The 18,680-nt window shown below is 42.3% G+C and overlaps 1 protein-coding gene across 1 annotated transcript in view; it reads left to right on the plus strand.

Annotated features, from left to right (window-relative positions):
* The window catches only part of atrnl1a (attractin-like 1a), a 499,802-nt gene that overhangs the window by 167,982 nt on the left and 313,140 nt on the right, over positions 1-18,680 (plus strand). Inside the window, exon 22 of the mRNA XM_055162865.1 lies at positions 9,329-9,422. Within this exon, the coding sequence (XP_055018840.1) occupies positions 9,329-9,422 (94 nt within the window). The remainder of the gene's footprint in view (positions 1-9,328; positions 9,423-18,680) is intronic.

The raw sequence follows: 18,680 nt of genomic DNA on the forward strand, positions 1-18,680 counted from the left end.
TGTGAAATTTGTCCACTAGAGGTCAGTGTTTCTCCAAGACCTCAGACACGTCGAACCATTTGAGACAATATTGCTACTAGGGATGGGAATGATTAATCAATTAATCGATAATTGATCATTAAGAATTTCATCAATTTTATTAATTTTAATTGACAAACTGAATGTAGGTTGCTGTGTGTAGCGCGACCAAACAGGGGTCAGTACATGTGTCTCTCTGCATCAGAAGGAGCGAGACACAAACAGTCGGTCAGTCTGCAACGTACCGAAGCACAAATGTGGATTTAACGATGACTTGATATATATATAATCGAGGGTTAATTCTTCCAATGATCAATTAAGAAAATTTCATCGAATGCCCATCCCTAATTGCTACTGACTCAATGCTTCATGAGGCTCCATTTGCCCATCACTACAGAGAACATTACAGTCTGTAAGGAGGATTTGAATAATGCCTGGGAGAGATCACTAGATGACTCAAACATGCATGAATGACTGTAAAACCTCTTCAGGCAGGTTTATGGTGAGGAAACGTAACATGGTAGAAAAGCTTTAAAAAGAAAAACTACATAATACCCCGTTTAAAAGTGTGTATACAGTTTGAGTGTGAGTATGCAGACGCAGTATTTGTGAGTACACAGTAGTATTTTCTCATTGCAGTACAGGAGCTGTTTCACATTACTGTGGGAACCAACCGCTCTGACTCTGCACGAGAAACACATGAACGCTCTGCCTCTCCTCCTCTGGCTGCATCTCTCCATATGACCCTCCCTCCCTCTCTCTCTCCATTCCTCTTCCTCTTTCTCTCTCTCCTATTCCTCTATCCTCCCTTTCTCTCTCTTTCTCTTCCTTTCTCAAACTGAACTCTATCCCCTCTATCCTCCTCGACTCTCCCTACTCATCCCTCTCTCTTTTCTCTTGTCCTGTCTTGCTTTTTCTCCTCCTTCTCTTAACCCCTGTCTCTCTCTCTGCTCCTTCATCCATCCTAACCCCTCCCATCTCCTGATCTCTCTATCCTGGCTCTATCTACCTATTTCTCTCTCTTCTCTTTCCCTTTCTCTCTCTCTCTTTCTCTCCACTTCTGCCCTCTCCCTGCCTCCCTTTCTCTCCATCTTCTCTCCTCCATCCCTTCTCTCTCCCCACTCTCTTCTCTCTCTTCTGTTCATTGATTTATTTCTCCTCCTCCTTCATTCTATCCTGTCTCTCTCTTTTCTCTTCTTTCTCCCCTTCTCCCCCTCTCTCTTTTCCCTATATGTCTCTCCGTCTCTCCCGTTCTCTTAAACTCTTTCCATTTCTGCCAGTCTTTTGTCTTCCTTCCTCTTCTCTCCTCTCTCCATCCTTTTCCTTTTTTTTTTTTCTTTTTCTACTGTACTTATCTCTCCATTTTCTCCTCCTTCTGACCCCCCTTTTCCATCTCTTCTCTTCTATCTCTTGTGTTAACTTCTCTCTCTTACTTCCTATATCATTTCAACTCTCTCTTTCCGTTTCTCACTGCCTCTTTCTTTGTCTCTTCACCTCTCTTTTCTCCGCTCTTTCACTTCCCTATCCCCCTTTTTCTTGTCCTACTCTCTACCGCTCCAACTCTCGCTGTCTCTCTCTTTCTATCTTCTCTCGTTTTTGTTTTATTTCCCTTCCCTGACCCTTCTCTCCTCCCTCTCTTCTTCTTTTCTGCTTCCTTTTCTTTCTCTCGCTCTTTTGTCCTTTCTCTTCTCCTTCTCTCACCCCTCTTCTGTCCTCTCTCTCTCTCTCCGGTCTCCTCCCTCTCTTCTCTAAACTATTATCTCCAGTCTGAATGAGAGTGCTTGAGTGTGACACCTCTGGCTGTGTCCCTTGGGTGCCTGGGTGCCCCCCGCTGCCGGCCCCCTGCGGTCCCTTTATTCTCCGCACGCTAAAAGCCCCCGTCTCTCTCTCTCTCTCTCTCTCTCTCTCTTCTCCTCCTCCTCCCTCACTTCTCTGCCCTCCTCTCTTCATCTTTTCTCCTTCTTTGACCGCACTCTCTTTTCAGTCCTTTTTTCTCGCTCTGTTCCCCATCTCATTTCCCTCTTCTCCTTTTGTCCCCCTCGTCGTTCTTTCTTTCTTTCTTTCTTTATTGGCCTTTTTTTTTTTTTTTTTTGACACCTCTGGCCGTGTCCCTTGGGTGCTGAGTTAGAGCAGGGTGCCCCCCACAGCTGGCCCCCTGTGGTCCCTGTGTTCTCTGTGCACTAAAAGCACCTCTCTCATTTCCCCCCCTCCCTCCCTCTCTCTCTCCCTCCCTCCCTCTCTCTCTCTCTCTCTCTCTCACTCCCACCTTCCCTCTCTTCCACCCTTTCTCTCTCTCTCTTTCTCTCTCTCTCTCTCCATCCCGTCTTCTTCTTCTTGTTCTGTGTGTATAGATCAATGTGTCTGCGCTCGTCAATGCAGCTGAAGGAGAGCTGTTTGTTTGTGTCCCTCATGTGACCTGGAGCGACACGGGTGTGCTGGGCTTATGTGGTGATGGTGAAGAAGGTGGTGGAGGTGGTGAAGCTGGTGGAGGTGGTGGAGGTGGTGAAGCTGGTGGAGGTGGTGGAGGTGGTGGAGGTGGTGAAGCTGGTGGAGGTGGTGGAGTTGGTGGAGGTGGTGGAGGTGGTGAGCTGGTGGAGGTGGTGGAGGTGGTGAAGGTGGTGAAGGTGTGTGAAGCTGGTGGAGTTGGTGGAGTTGGTGGAGGTGGTGGAGCTGGTGAAGCTGGTGGAGATGGTGGAGATGGTGGAGTTGGTGGAGGTGGTGGAGGTGGTGAGCTGGTGGAGATGGTGGAGGTGGTGGAGTGGTGGAGGTGGTGAAGCTGGTGGAGGTGGTGGAGTTGGTGGAGGTGGTGAAGGTGGTGAAGGTGTGTGAAGCTGGTGGAGTTGGTGGAGTTGGTGAGGTGGTGAGGTGGTGAAGTGTGTGAAGTTGGTGGAGGTGGTGGAGTGGTGGAGATGGTGGGTGGTGAAGCTGGTGGGAGGTGGAGGTGGAGATGGTGGAGTTGGTGGAGGTGGTGGTGGAGCTGGTGGAGTGGTGTGAGTGGTGGAGGTGGAGATGGTGGAGATGGTGGAGTGGTGGAGATGGTGGAGATGGTGGAGATGGTGGAGCTGGTGGAGCTGGTGGAGATGGTGGAGTTGGTGGAGGTGGTGAGCTGGTGGAGCTGGTGGAGATGGTGGAGATGGTGGAGGTGGTGGAGGTGTGTGTTGTGAGCTGTGTCTCTGACACTGTTCTTTTCGAGCTCTTTGTGAAGCTCCTGTGAGCTCGTCGATAGCAGCTCTGGGACACATTAGCATTTGAAAGAAGAATTGTGAGAAAGACTTTTGTTTCAAAAATGAACCTCTACCTGATTTGTATTTTCTTCTTATATTCTTATCAATGTGAAAACAGAACTATTTTAAACAGTTGCAGTGTCCAAAGTTATTCCACATTTACCTTATGTACTGTGAGTGTCCTAATTATTCCCCAGGATGAGTTTAGAAGAGCTTTTCACAACTTTCACAGACCAGAGCAGAGTTTTGACGCTAAAGTGAACACTTTATAATTAGACAGTGCACAGCAGAATTATTCTGACCTCATGAGCTGCTTATACGATATGTCTGTGCTGGGGCAAGACACGTACACACAAATCCTGCACAAATACAGAGAAAACAACACCGGGCAGGAGCTTCAAAGAAAATAGTCTTATTTACTGTGATAGTTAATTTGTCTTTTAGATTTTAGATTAGATTGTTTATTTGAAAGGGAAGAGACTTCTATTTTCTTTGAAAGGGAAGTCTCCATAAACCAGAACCGTCATGAGCATCATGAGTAAAAGTCAAGAGTGTGTTTCATCTGTCGTCCCCTGGTCCTGATGTTAAAGGAGCAACACAGAATATGTAACAATAGATGATGATACAGTTAGAGCTACAGCATGGAACATTCCAGGCAAAGCACAAGATCTGGAGGTGGGTCTTCAGACACTGTGATCATTCACTAGATTTACATTTATTATCATTGGACAAAATACAACGAAACTTGGACAGAGCAAATCTGCAGCAGTAAAAATGAATAAATATAGACACATTCTCACATCCACACCAATAAAAACATTAAATAAATTAACAGATGATTGCACTGAGCCCCTTCAGGTCTTTTCTCTGTGTCTGTGCTTGTGGGTAGACGCTGTTGTGCAGCCTGTTTAGAACTTCACGCTCTGTTTACATGTGCTACCTACAACACAGACCAACAGTCCTACAGACCTACACGCGTGAGCGGAGTTTTACAGAAGTGGAACTTAAAGCCACATGTCTAATTTGCATAAACTATAAGAAAGAAAAAAGAAAATACATTTTTTAAAAAAAAAGGGAAAAAAAGCCTCTCCTTGTGTTCTGATGCAGTCAGCTTCTGTCATACTAAAGAACTTGACGAGTAGAATATATGTGAAAATGGGTTCAAGGTCAGTGAGCACAACCAGAATGAATACATAAGATGTACCAGATTATAAGATGTACTGTCGATTTTTCAGAAAATGAAGTGATTTTAAGTGCGTCTTATAGTACAAAAAATATGTTACTCAAGTTTTAAACAATGAAAAACAGTTATCAGTGAAAATTGCTTAGGCAAGGTGTTGCTGTTGTAAAAGTGAGGAGCAGAGGTGCACAGAGACTTGATGCAAGGAGAAGAAGTGTGGAGTGTGGGGTTCATGGAGATGTATGTATATGTATATTACAGACCTACATGCAGATCGTGATAAGGCGACCCCCAAAAAAATGTCTTGTGACCCCCCGACATCCCTTTAACAACTATTCTAAAATATCTTGTCATGTGATGTGAGAGAAAATCCATAGTAACTCTTTCAGGCTGTTAACTCTCTCAGACTCTTTGTGTTCACCTGCGTGACACAAAGACACAGCCACGTGTGAGCAGGAGGTCCCTCTGCAAACTCCACTCCACTCTGTGCCTTTGTACTGCTCAAAGTGCTCAGCCCGGGGAGGAGGAGATGGAATAGGAGGGGGGGAGGAGGGGGAGAAGGCGCCAAAGTGCTTGTTTTCCTCTCATTATACCCGTTCTCCGTTTTACCTTGACCTCCCGCTCACCACTTCTTTATTACAGGGCCTGTCTGGGAGCCAAATCAGAACAAAGCCCAAAGTCAGAGCTTCTGCCTGTGAACACGATTCCACGGCTGCACTGCAAAACTGTCTGCACGAGTTACACCGGTTCAAGCCAAAATATACACAAATACACAAAAAATACACAAATATACACAAATATAGACACGACTTTTGACTGATTAAAGGCCCTGTATTACACAAAATGGACTCTTGTCAGCTTACCTCCTCAAAAACAGACCTGCACTTGTGTTTCTTTTCTTTATTATTAGTCTGCATCTCCAAAGCTCAAAACACTGACCACCTTGTGATGTCATGAAATGGTTTTGAAGTTAACAGTTCCTTTTACCTAGTTTGGCAGAGAGAGCAGCCTAAATCTGCAGAATCTGTGTCTTAAAGGGTCCATTTTACTGTATGTTTTAATCTCCGTTCTAATGTCATTTCCTCATCACAAACAGACCTGGAGTTGTGTTTAGTTTCACACAAACCTGCAGTCTGAAGTTGCTCCGAAGTACAGGTCTCACCAGCCATGATGAAGAATAATAAAAAAAAATAATAATAATTAAAAAAAAAAATATAATATATATATATATATATATATATATATATATATATATATAATATATATATATATATATATATATATATATATATATATATAGTTTTTTATATAGTTTGGTGAGATTTGTACTCCACCAGAGCGAATTCAGACTGCAGCCTGAAGTGACCCAAATCTGATTTTTTCTCCCCTAATGACAGTCTGAATGACACAGATCTGATATTTTCCAAATGTGACCCAGGACACTTGGATATGTGCTCCTAAAACCCAAACATATCTGACTTTTTGACATGTGACTTCAGTCTGAACGGTCAGGTCACATTCATCCACCTACAGTCTCGTCAATGGAGGGAAAGTGAGGTTAGTGAGTTCATTCAGATTTGGGGGCATCGCTGTATTCAGGACAAATTGGAGGGGCGGCTTTTGAAATGATTGCCAAAGAAATGTCTGAAAGCAGCTATAGGCAGACCTGACTCTAATGTCAAGGAAAAATAAAGATTCTGTGAGCGAAATACAAGGAGTCTAAAGACTCAAACAAATGAATGGACAGATTACATGGACATGTGACTTGTCCATTTTACCAACAACTGGACTGGATTTTGGGAGAAAAGTGCAGCATTTAGCCAACTTCTGTAAACACTGAGCACACTCGCTGTGTGTGACGTCGTCATGTCCTCCAGTGCTCATGCTGAACACTTTTGGGGTGTTTAAAGTTCACACTGGAGATCACATAGAAGTCACTTTTAACTGGAAATGTGAAAAAAATCGGATTTCACAAAAAATACAAATTGAGCTTTAAGCCCTGCAGTCTGAACAGTCTTATAGTCAGTATTTATTTCACCTTAATTTGTGTATCTTATGAAATACACCACACATACAGATCAATATTTATCATTTTGTTTATTGCAAACCACAAACCTGACCTTAAACAGCTCGATCCACCGACTTCCTGTTCAAAACTGATTCATTTTTATTTTTGAAAATATCTTTTTGACGTTTGCTAAATGTATTTACAGACTGAATGTTTCAAATAACCCCGAGCAGAGGGAGAGGAAAGTGAAGGTGAAAAGGTGAAAACAGATATTTCCTGAACACTCAAGTCTCAAAAACAAAAACATACAAGAATATTCAAACATGACTCACTGGATAAGAGTCTCAGCTTCCTGTTTTATTCACCACTCTAAAGACTTTTCTCATTCAAATGATACTTCTGTTTGTTTTATGCAACATTTTCCATCATTCTGTTACGCAGAGACAAGCTCATGAGGAGTGATGCTATAACCAGCATCAGTCGATATATCGCTACACAAAAATATTGCCATAAACAATAAAACTGAAATTACACAAAACAGGAGAATCCCAGTAACAGACAAAAGGGTCACTCCATATGAAATCAGTCGCCCTCCCCTATGAGCCCTCTCAGATCTGGCAGAATTTTTTATTTTTTATTTTATTTTATTTTAATTCTAAAATCTCCAGATGAAAGAATGTCACATTTTAGCTCAATCCCTTGAGTCGTTCCTGAGTTATGGCCTGTTGAAATTTTGGGGCCATGCTCACTTTTGCTGAAGCCTTAAAGGTTGTATGGAGGATTTTTTTTGTTTCAAATTGTCATTGAATGTTTAAAATACCATTACAGAGACGCAGCAGCTTTGTAATTATGATGAAAAAGTTAAAAAAAAATGAAAATCCATCAACTGTGGACGTAGTGAGGCCAGATAAACATCAGCCAATAGAAAACGAGGCTCCCTCTTTTTCTATTGGCTGTTTATAAACATGTTTGACAGACCAGAACTTCATAAAAATAGAGCTAGGAAGCTTATTTGTATTATTGTAGATTCTTGGTCATAGAATGTGTTGTCAAATATTGTGTATCTTTATTAAGGGGGGCGCTGTGGGCCCCCAAAATCTCACATTTGGTTGCCACACTTTTTTTTTTTTCAGTTGTTGAGGTCCAAGATCTATTTCCTCCAAGCAGATATTTACAAACTAACTGCTGAACCTGAATATTTGAGATAATGATCATTTCTGACAACAATCTCACACTTTAAACTGTACTTTAAACTAATCAGAATATGCCAAAATTTCTCTGGTAAAAATTTGATCAACATCTAACTGTGCCACATGGGGAACTGAGGCTCCAAAGAAGGGGCCAAAAAGATCACATTTGGTCTGTGACCAGATTTGGGGCTCTACACCATCCACATGAAAGCTCAGAAAAGTGTGAGATTGTTGTCAGAAATGATCATTCTCTCAAATATTCAGGTTCAACAGTTAGTTTGTAAATATCTGCTTGGAGGAAATAGATCTTCGACCTCAACAACTGAAAAAAAACAAAAAAAAAACAAAACAATTGAGTGGCAACCAAATGTGAGATTTTGGGGGCCCACAGCGCCCCCCTTAATAAAGATACACAATATTTGACAAGACATTCAGAATCTACAATAATACAAATGTTCATCTTCCTAGCTCTATTTTTGATGAAGTTCTGGTCTCTCAAACATGTTTATAAATTAAGGCTTCAGAAAAAGTGAACATGACCCCAAAATTTGAACGAGCCATAACTCAGGAACGATTCAAGTGATTGAGCTAAAATTTGAGATTCTTTCATTTGGTCATTTTAGAATTAAAAAAAAAAAAAATTTCAGTCAAATCTGAGATGGCTCATTGGGGAGATTCCTTGAAAACAGCTGATTCCATATGACCTGACCCAAAATCAATCTTACTATATTATAAAAATAATAACAGAAATCTCCTCATGATAAAGAAATTATACTCATGAGAAATATCAAACCTACAAATGTATAGTTCCATCTTTTCTTATGAATGATGAGTTGATCCAGTGATTATGTGACAGGTGCAGGTACAAGCTCCTTACACATGTTCCTTTTGTAAAATCCCAAATACTAGATGTGCAGACAGTATTTTACAGTTCTGAGGTTCCTTGTGTGTTAGAGTGTGAGAGTTCAGGACCAGACCTGTGCACCACGCTGTGTCTTTACGTAACAACCTGATTATACCCCCCCTCGTCTCGTAATTACACAGAGCGATGTTACACAAACACACTGGAAAGAGATGTTTTTCTTTTGTTTTTACCCAGGACAAACACTCTCTGACTCTTACAGTTTTAAAAAGTTACTACAAACACAGCTGAACTCGTGTCTCCAGAAAGTTCACATGCAGACAGAGGACGTTCTCATGGTCAGTACATGGACAGAGCAGGTCTCAAGAGACAAACACAGAGACAGACACAGAGACCACAGAGACACAGAGACAAACACAGAGACAGACACAGAGACAAACACAGAGACAGACAGACAGAGACAGAGAGACAGACAGACACAGAGACAGACAGACACAGAGAGACAGACACAGAGACAGACACAGAGACAGACACAGAGACAAAGACAGAGACACAGAGACAGACATAGAAACAGAGAGACACAGGGACAGACACAGACAGAGACACAGACACAGAGACACAGACAGACAGACACAGACAGACACAGACAGACACAGAGACAGACACAGAGACAGAGACACAAAGACAGACGCAGAGACAGAGAGACAGACACAGAGACAGAGAGACAGACACAGAGACAGACACAGAGAGACAGACACAGGGACAGACACACAGAGACAGACATAGAGACAGAGGCACAGAGTCATACACAGACTTGTGACATGTTGTTTTGTTGTGTGCCCACAGCGTGTGAGTGCAACAGCCATGCCAGTGTGTGCCACACGGGCACAGGGAAGTGTCACTGCACCACCAAGGGCATCAAGGGAGACCAGTGCCAGCTGTGAGTGTCCTACACACACACACACACACACACACACACACACATGCGCACACACACAGACACACATGGATATACACACACGTACACACATATATGCACAGACACACACACACAGAGACACACACGCACAGACACACATGCACAGACACACACACACACAGACACACGTGCACAGACACAGACACGCAGACACACGTGCACAGACACACACACAGACACACACACGCACAGACACACACACACACACACACATGTCTCCATACACTGTTGGGTCTTCCATTCAGTTCCTGCTCTTTCATGGACAAGACATGTTTTGCTCAAATGCAAAAAAATTATGAATGTTTCACAACTTTCAAAAGGTAAAGCAGCATTTTCACATCTCAGCACTTCAAACAACAACTAGCATGCTAACAGTGCACCAGAACAACATGTATCCAATAGATCAGCTCATGCAGTCATCTTCCTTTGTACAAGCCCCGCCCTCTTCCCTCCACCATCTTCACATTTCAAATACACATAGATTTGTGAAGTTTGCTCGTCACAGCTCCAGATGTCGTGGAACAATCATCAGTGCGATTGCTTCTTGTTGACCCCAGTAAGGTTAAGTACACTTCAGATTAGAACTGCGCTAAATAATAGTCACATGTGCTGGCAGTCATGGAAACTGTGGTGCCCTGACTCCACGCTGACCCCTGTGTGACCCCTGTTAGACCTCTGGATGACCCCTGGTGGAACTGGCAGTCAGACTCTCATAATCCTGGGTTCACTTGGACCAAAGCCTGACTGGGAGCACATGTTGTCTGTCCTGTTTAATCAGCGTCATCAGAGCTTAACTGTGCATAAACTGTCTAACTATGTCACTCGGGCATAAGGCCACACAGTGAAATATGAAAGGAGACACATCATGGTATTTTGTAATAAGAATTTAGTAATAAACTATAAATAACAAAAAAAAAACTGACTAAAAAAACGCATCTCCAACCTGTAGCTCAGGAGCAACCAACAGCCTACCACCCCCTTCCAAATAGCTCGCCAAGGGACTTCTGAATTACACATATCGTCCTGAATATCTCAAATTTGATGAATTAAATGCTTATTATTATTGTAAATCTATCATTTTGATGACTGACTTTGTGCACTCATAAATAAATAATGGTTCATGTTTTATGTTTTATCTAACTGTACCACATCTAAGCCATGGCTCTTATGTATAGTTTATTTTCTGAGACCATTAAAATTAGTAGTTCTCTGGAATTATCATTTTGTAAAGGTAGCTCACCCGGGAAAAAAGGTTGGAGACCCCTGGACTAAAATATATACAGAAAATAACCTAAACTAAGAAACAGAACAACAGAATTAAACACATTTTGTGCCACAAAACGGGTCACGCAGGCTTACACAAAAACAAGTGGTTAACTAAGGGACACACACAGACTAAAACACAAGTTCCCCAAATTAAACCACATAAGCCCACAAACAGAATCGAGTGACTAGACACACACGAACACAAACACAAAATGGCAGACTGGTCACTAAGGCCAGCTGCCCCAAACAGATGCTGCAATCTCCTTAAATAGGTGGCGGTGGGTGCAGGTGAGGTGGGCGTAGACATGAACGACCAATCACGGGCCAGAGCTCCCACAGCAGGAAACAGGACAGCTCAGCAAAATCATTTAAAACACACAAAACAAATTACAACTGAAGATCTGGGGCCGTAACAATACACAGTGTGCAAACATATAGAAATCTTAATGTACAGTGTGATAGTGATAGTGATTTTACTCTCTTTTTTATTTATTTATTTATTTTGTGATAGTGCTACAGTGTTGATGCTTGTTTAGAGGAAGGTAATTTGTTTATTCACAATATTCATTAACTTTTGATTTGACATAGAGTATATAGTAGCACTACATAAAGCACGTAAACCCAACTTGTGTGTGTACAATTGTGAACCTAAATCAAAATGTATTTAAAGTTTCTGTAATAAGACCACAGAGTGTGACAAACCTAGGACTGAAGTGGATTAAGTGTCTTGCCCAAGGACACAACAACAGCATTCATCTGTGGGCACTGAAATCACACAGACCTGTGGGTCATTGGATGTGACCACGCAGCCAATGTCAAGAGTGGGATTCGAAGCATCAACCTTCAGATCAGTGAACAAACGCTCTTATCAACTGAGCTCCTGCCGGTCCACCACATCTCTCACTTCTGTTACCTGAGTTTTGAGAGTCTGGTGCTTCTGTTGCTTCTGCAGAAATCTGTTGTTTCTCAGTCCTCTGTGTTCTTTGTCCTTATTTACTCTTCCTCCGGAACAGACCAGGCATCTCTCTGACTGGTTAATCCACCTGTCAATCACACGTATCTGAAATCAAAGAGACGGGACAGACTTTAGACTTTTATTGTCCCCAAGGGGAAATTCATTTCCATGTACACAGAGCTCGTTTGGTAGCCTGATTCATCAGCCGGATTCACTTCATAGAAACCGTCTGACCTCGCAGTGTTAGATTTCGTTCACTCAACAGTAGGGGGGTACTTCTTTTCATTTAACCAGTTGCTGCTACTGGGTCATGACTTATGTAATGCGCCGCTAACGGGGCTAAATGGTTTATTAAGCTTTTCCCAAATCCTGTAGGAAGAAGGACAATAACGTCTTTCCTCCTGATTAAATTCACCAAACATTCTCTTTGTTCTGGCTTTAAATCCTCGATCTCAGAAATCATTGCTAACACAGAATGTCTGGCTCTTCGCTGATTGGCTGATGCCCGAACTTGCACTTCCGGGGTTTTTGCAAACCATCTAATGTATTCTGACTTAGTTGCTGGAGAGAAATGAAATTGAGCAGGGGCACTAGGTGGCACCAGGCTGGCTATTCGTTTGGCACCTACAACAAAAACACAACACACAGACACATTACAGTAGACATTACAACACACTCAGCGGGGCCTGGTGTGATGTGATGGCCGAGGGCATTGAGCTTCTGCCAAAGCGGGTCTTCCTGCACCAGGATATGCTTCTAGACTCACTGGTGTTTGTAAAGTTTTGTCAAAGTGTGTGTGGAGTGTGTGCTTCTGTCTGGACAGGCACTGACCTTATGCAGAGTTATCACAAAAGGTCAAAGCAAAGACTATTGTTTTCAGAGTTAGTTCTGGACTAACGTAGTTAAATGCACACAGAATAAAACTGTGAAATAAAACCACATTTCGAAAGCCTCCACTGTAACAACGCTATTGTCTTTAACCACATTTACATTATACTTACACATTGTTCTTTCTTATACAACACAAAATACATATGGGAAGGATCCAGAAGCATAATACTCTCCCCCTAATGACCCATTGTTTAAAGCACAATAGTGCCAGGGCTGTGTAACCTCTCATATGAGCTTAAAGACCTCTCAGCACTCTGCCCACATAATGGAGGCACTTATAAATATGAATGTGGATGTGGTCAGGTCTAATCACACCCTAGGTCTAATCACACCTTTGTTTGGGCACACTGGTCTGATTGTGCGGCTGGTACAATGCCAGCGTAATGACAGCGTTCTGATTGGAACATATGAGGAAGACTGTCCACATGTCCACAGAGGACGGCAGGCTGAGGACATGTGTGAGAAGGACAGTGTGAGGACACGGACGGTCATGTGTGGTGTATTTAACAGAGTGATAAGGAATAATGGTGTCTCCAGGGACACAAAGTCACATTGGAAAACAAAAGTGAGTGGGCTGAAAGAGGAGAGGAGAAGAGTTATTGTGCTTCTGAAGGAGATTTACTAGGCTTGAATGTTACTTTTAAAGGCCACTTTTTATTACACTTAAAGAGGGACTATTTTACTCCTGTGGGACATTAACTGCTAACACATCACATATTTAGATCATCCTGTTACATTTTAGTGTTTTGAGAATCCTATATTCACTAAAAGCAGCGTATTAACATGTTTTGTTTCACAAATTTAAATTTTGACATACTGTTCTCTTTGCTCTCTGTCATGTTCAAACCCAAAATAGTTTTTACTGATAACAATTCTAAAGCTCATTTCATCTTGTTTACAAAAACAAAACTAAAACATTGGACATGATACTATAACTGTATATCTTATAATTTGGCACACACACACACACACACACACACACACACACACACACACACATACACATACAGACCGACCGATTGATTGATTCCAGTTTGGGGGTTACAGCTCCGATCACCACAGGCACCACTGATGCCTTCACTTTCCAGGCCTTCTCCAGCTCCTCTTTCAGCCTCTGGTATTTTTCTAGTTCCTCGTGTTCCACCACTATGTCTGGTTGGTCCATCACCATCTTGTCAGTCTGTATCTGAAGTTCCACAGGATCTTGGCTCAGTCATTCTCCACAACCTTTGGAGGTGTTTCCCACCTTGATCCTTGAGTCTCCAGCCTGTACTCTGCACAGATGTTTCTGTACACTCTGCCCGCTACTTGGTTATGTCGCTCCATGTTTGTTTCCCTGCAGCGTCTTACACCTGCAGTTCTGTGCTGGACTGTCTCAGGAGCCTCTTTGCACAGTCTACACCGTGGGTCTTGTCTGGTGTAGTAGATCTGGGCTTCTATTGCTCGAGTGCCCAGGTCCTGCTCCTGTGCACCAGGATCACTGCCTCTGTGTGTCCTTCAGACCAGCCCTCTCAAGACATTAGGAGGATTTCTTGATATCAGTCACTTCAGTTATGTTCCGGTGGTTCGCCCCATGTAGGGGTTTGTCCTGCCATGATGGTCCCTCCAACACCTCTTCCTCTGGACCCCACTGTCTGAGACCTTCTCTGAGCACCTCATCTGTTGGGGCCTTGTTCTTGATGCGTTCTTCCTCTGTGTGGACTACCTTCCCTCTCTTTGTCACCATCCTGCTACATTTCTCAAGCCCGAATGATATTCCAATGTCTGTGCTGTAGATCCTGGTGGTGTGGATCAGTGAGTCGCTGTCTCGCTCTTAGCGTACAGCTGATGTCATCCATGTAGAGGAGGTGACTGATGGTGGTTCTGAGTCGGTATCCATAGCCAGTGTGGTTGATGATTTGACTGAGGGGGTTCAGATCTATGTAGAACAGCAGTGGGACAGTGAGTCTTTTTGGTATATGTCACATTTGATGGACACTTGTGCAAGTGGCTTCCCATTGGCTTCAAGGGTGGTTTTCCACAACCGCATCCAGTTTGCAGTGAAGGCCCTTAGAGTCCTGTTGATCCTGTACAGCTCCAAGCTCTCAGTGATCCATGTGTGGCATTGAGTTGTAGAGGTCATAAAGGTCTACAGCCAGTCCTCCATTTTTAAATTTTTATTAAATTACAATTTCAAAAGTTTGTCTTGTTTAAATCAGGAAATGAATATTGAAAGCAATTTTAATTTGTTTTTAAAAAGACAAAATCAAATGGAATAGATTTTTGTCATACCTCTCAGCTCTCGTTTGTGCTTGTGATTATGAATGGGTAATTTGCCTTGGTGTTGCAGCAGGCTCCCCAGGCCCTCCCGGTGTGTGGGTGTTCAGATGAGGCTGGTATAATGGAGCAGAGCAGGTTAAGTGCTGCAGTGTGGTGTACACTAGATCACTGCCTCAAACAGGCCCTGTCACACTCAGCACAAAGCACGCTTTTACCTGTGACGCTTTACATCATCACAATGCCACTGTGGACTGAGAGGCGAGAGAGTATTATTATCAGAGTAAAAGAAATGTCACCTGCAGCCAGTGGCGCTGCAAACCTGTGTTATAAGCACTTGATTCTCCAACAAAGTAACTTCACTAACTGCTTTAAAACTGCAGACATAATCAGTTAACTAACTACTCAGAACCTGCTTGTTTCCATGGAGATGTTACTGCTCTGGCTGAAATGTCCCACATATGGCTTTAAATTCATCTAAATAGGTGATGCCACCAGGCTAAATTACATGACATACTGTGCCTTGGTCTTATAGACCATCACACATGTCATCACACATTCACACATGTGAGCTGGACATTAAAAAGTCTTCAGTGATATAAATCAAACTCTCAACCCTTCGGTTAATGGGCACATGCTACACCACTGAGCCACTGCTCATGATTTCTTACTTTAGTTATAAGCTATTATAACACTTTGGTCAGAAAAAATAAAATAAAATAAAATGCTGACGTGTTGTAATGATTCAAATGTAACTGCTTTGGTTTATTACACAATGGTGACCAAATACAGTTTCATTACATGAAGTGTATTTTCTTATCATTTGAAGAGTTATTGCATAATGTGGCTGTGCATGTGAATACAAGGTTAAAGCGTGCTTCACCATCTGTAAGTCGTCTCTCATGACTTTTGTTTTGAAGAGACCATCTTTAATACTACATTAGAGTTTTATAGCAAAGCTCAGTGTAGAGAACATGATTCCTTCACTCTACACAGGGAGGTGGTAAGATCCTGCACCTGGGGACTGTAGACTGTAGACTGACAGAAGTGATGCTGCCACTCGAGCTGTTTTCAGGCCGGCTAGAACAGTGATGGTTCCTGCACCAGTTACAGGGGGAACTGAAGTGATCACTGGTGAACGATTTGCGTTTAAGTGAATGATTTAAGTGAACTCATGATGCACACATGGACAGAGGGTGTGGATTTGCCACAAAATAAAAACAAGGTCATACAAAAGTGGATGTCACAGCGAGGAAAATAACAATCATGACTCGCATCATCAACACCAGCGAGCGTTTCTCATACAAATCATTATCAGCACCAAACTCTGCTACAACATCTGCTGTAGAGAAGGCGACAGTGACTCCAAAGATGTAAACTTACTGGGCGAACATGGATAGAGCAAATATTTGGTCTCCTCCACTGACCAATGCACAATCTTCTTGTCAGTTGATTTCTCCTCCATGTTATACATACACATTTTCTTTGTTTATTTATTTTACCAAGTGTGAACCTGCACTGAACCACTGTTGCTCCATCTTTGTATTGTCTCCTGTTCATGGTCTCTCCAACTCCCCTCTCTCTTCTTCCCTCACACCTTCTCTCTCTCTCTGATGACACAGGGACACACATATTGTATGTTTACAGATGCTCAGTGTGCACTGTCAGCACACACCACCTCACATGACTCCAGTCTGTACTGTGTCATGTCTGAGTGTGGTCTAAGTGTGTGCTGTGTGTGCATGTGTGTATAGTGTGTGTAGTGTGTAGTGTATGTGAGTGTGCTTGTGGCGCACACGTTCCTCTGTCATGGTTCAGTCAGGATCAGACAGCTGCTATAATCGTCTCTAATGAGCATCCTTCACTGTACTTGACTCACTAATGAAGCTAAAGCGTAAAATCAGCCTGTGTTTCCTGCTTCCTGTCTGCTGTCCATCACTGTCGACCAATCACAGGCTGCACTTCTCCCTCACTCTTCAGTACGTCAGACTGACTCTTGATTTCAAATGAGATGAAATCATTTGCTTATGTGTTTGTTTTACATTCAGTACAGTTTTGTTGGGAGAATAAGCAGAGCCTGACAGAACTTTGTGTAATGAGGAGTCATGTTTTTCCTACAGTATTGTCACTGGCATCACCAGTAGAGCTCAGACACTGCTGTCTATGTTGTTGTTCTTCTATTGTTGAAGACCCCCTCGCAAATGAGATGTTATCTCAAGAGTTTTCCCTTCTAATCAATAAATACATCTGATATCAATGCTGATTATGAAAAAAATAAAAGGACTGAATATTGTCTTCCAAATATAGGTTCAGACATTCTCCTGGTTGGACATTTATTAGATAATAATGATGGATCAGATTTATATAAGACTTTTTGGAGACTCAAAGTGCTTTACAGAGTGAAATGACACCATCCACCTCCAGCCACCACCAATCACACATGCACACTCCACATTCATAGTGGGCAATGTGGGCAAAGTGCCTTGCCTAAGGACACAACATCAGGCACCCCAGTGTGGTTTCTGGTATTTCCAGCTGTCTCCCATCCAAGTACTACCCAGACCCAGCCCTGCTTAACAGAAGAGAGCTGACGAGCTCAGGTTTTAACACACTGCAGCATGATGTAATGAGAGTATTTACTGGTTGTAACTGGCCCAGAAAGTCTCATGTTTGAACTGTAGTTGTTCTGTAGAGACAAATCACAGCTCATTTGGATCAGTTCTGTCTTATTTTAGTTTTTTTAAAGTTTTAAAATTTAAAAGAAATAAATGCTGTTTTCAGTCTCTGTATTGGTTGATCTCATATATCGACACATACTTAAATCCATAGTGTCAAAATTGGTATTAAACTGAAAAAGCTGGATCAGTGCAACTCTAATCACCAGTGCCAACAGTATTTGTGCCATGCTCTCTCTATCTCTGCCTTTCTCTCTGTCTCGCTATCTTCTGTCTCACCGTGTCTTTCTTTTCTGTCTCTGTGGAGGTTCAGCAGAGGGACAGGTGTGTGCTTTAGTGCTTTGACGATACGCAAATGTCACACACAGTTTTGATCATAATGAAAAGTCTCAGTACTAAACACAGTGTCACTTCCATGATGATCTTCGACAGTAGTGTGTGATTAACGACAGAGGGAGGAGCAGAGCCTCCTGTGTACTCCCAGTCTAATGAGCCCCATCAGACGGTGTAAGCGGCTTAGGTCTGTCCCTGTACATCTGCACTGTCGGTTTAGCGCCCCCTAGAGACCCCCACTTAACCTCATCCCATAAACACAGCCCATCACCCAAACACCAGTGATGCCACCAACAATGACTCAATAATGCCGGGAGATAATCCTCTCAAAGCTGAAAAACAATATTCAGAATCATGATTTTACCGGTATAATGTAGTTTACTCACTAATGACAAGTGCTAGAAAAAGTAGGCTACTGACAATGTGTGTACAATTAAACATTAAAAATAAATTATTATTATTATTATTAATAATAATAATAAGTAGCGTTGTCAATTGTGTACTTAAGTAAAAGTATATGTAAGTACTGCTCAATACTATTTACTGTTTAACATGACTTTAGTAACATTTTCTTATACAAAACTAGATCATTAACCACTTTAAACTGACTGTAAAGTGCAGTATGTCATTTTCTGGAGGAAGCACCTGCATGATGCCATGGAAGTAGAAAGTTAAAACTATACTTTGGAACATTTTCATCTTCATTTTATTCTGTATTCTGGAATATTGTTGATACTTATTGATCATTGTTCAGACCCTGTGACCTTTTTGTTGAAGATCAAACTCCTACACCAGACCATGAACACTCATATTGATCACAGGCTCCTGAAAATATGCAGTATA

The sequence above is a fragment of the Boleophthalmus pectinirostris genome, unplaced genomic scaffold (assembly GCF_026225935.1).
Source record: "Boleophthalmus pectinirostris isolate CB_2022bp ecotype Guang Dong unplaced genomic scaffold, ASM2622593v1 HiC_scaffold_5, whole genome shotgun sequence".
Lineage (NCBI taxonomy): Eukaryota > Metazoa > Chordata > Actinopteri > Gobiiformes > Gobiidae > Boleophthalmus > Boleophthalmus pectinirostris.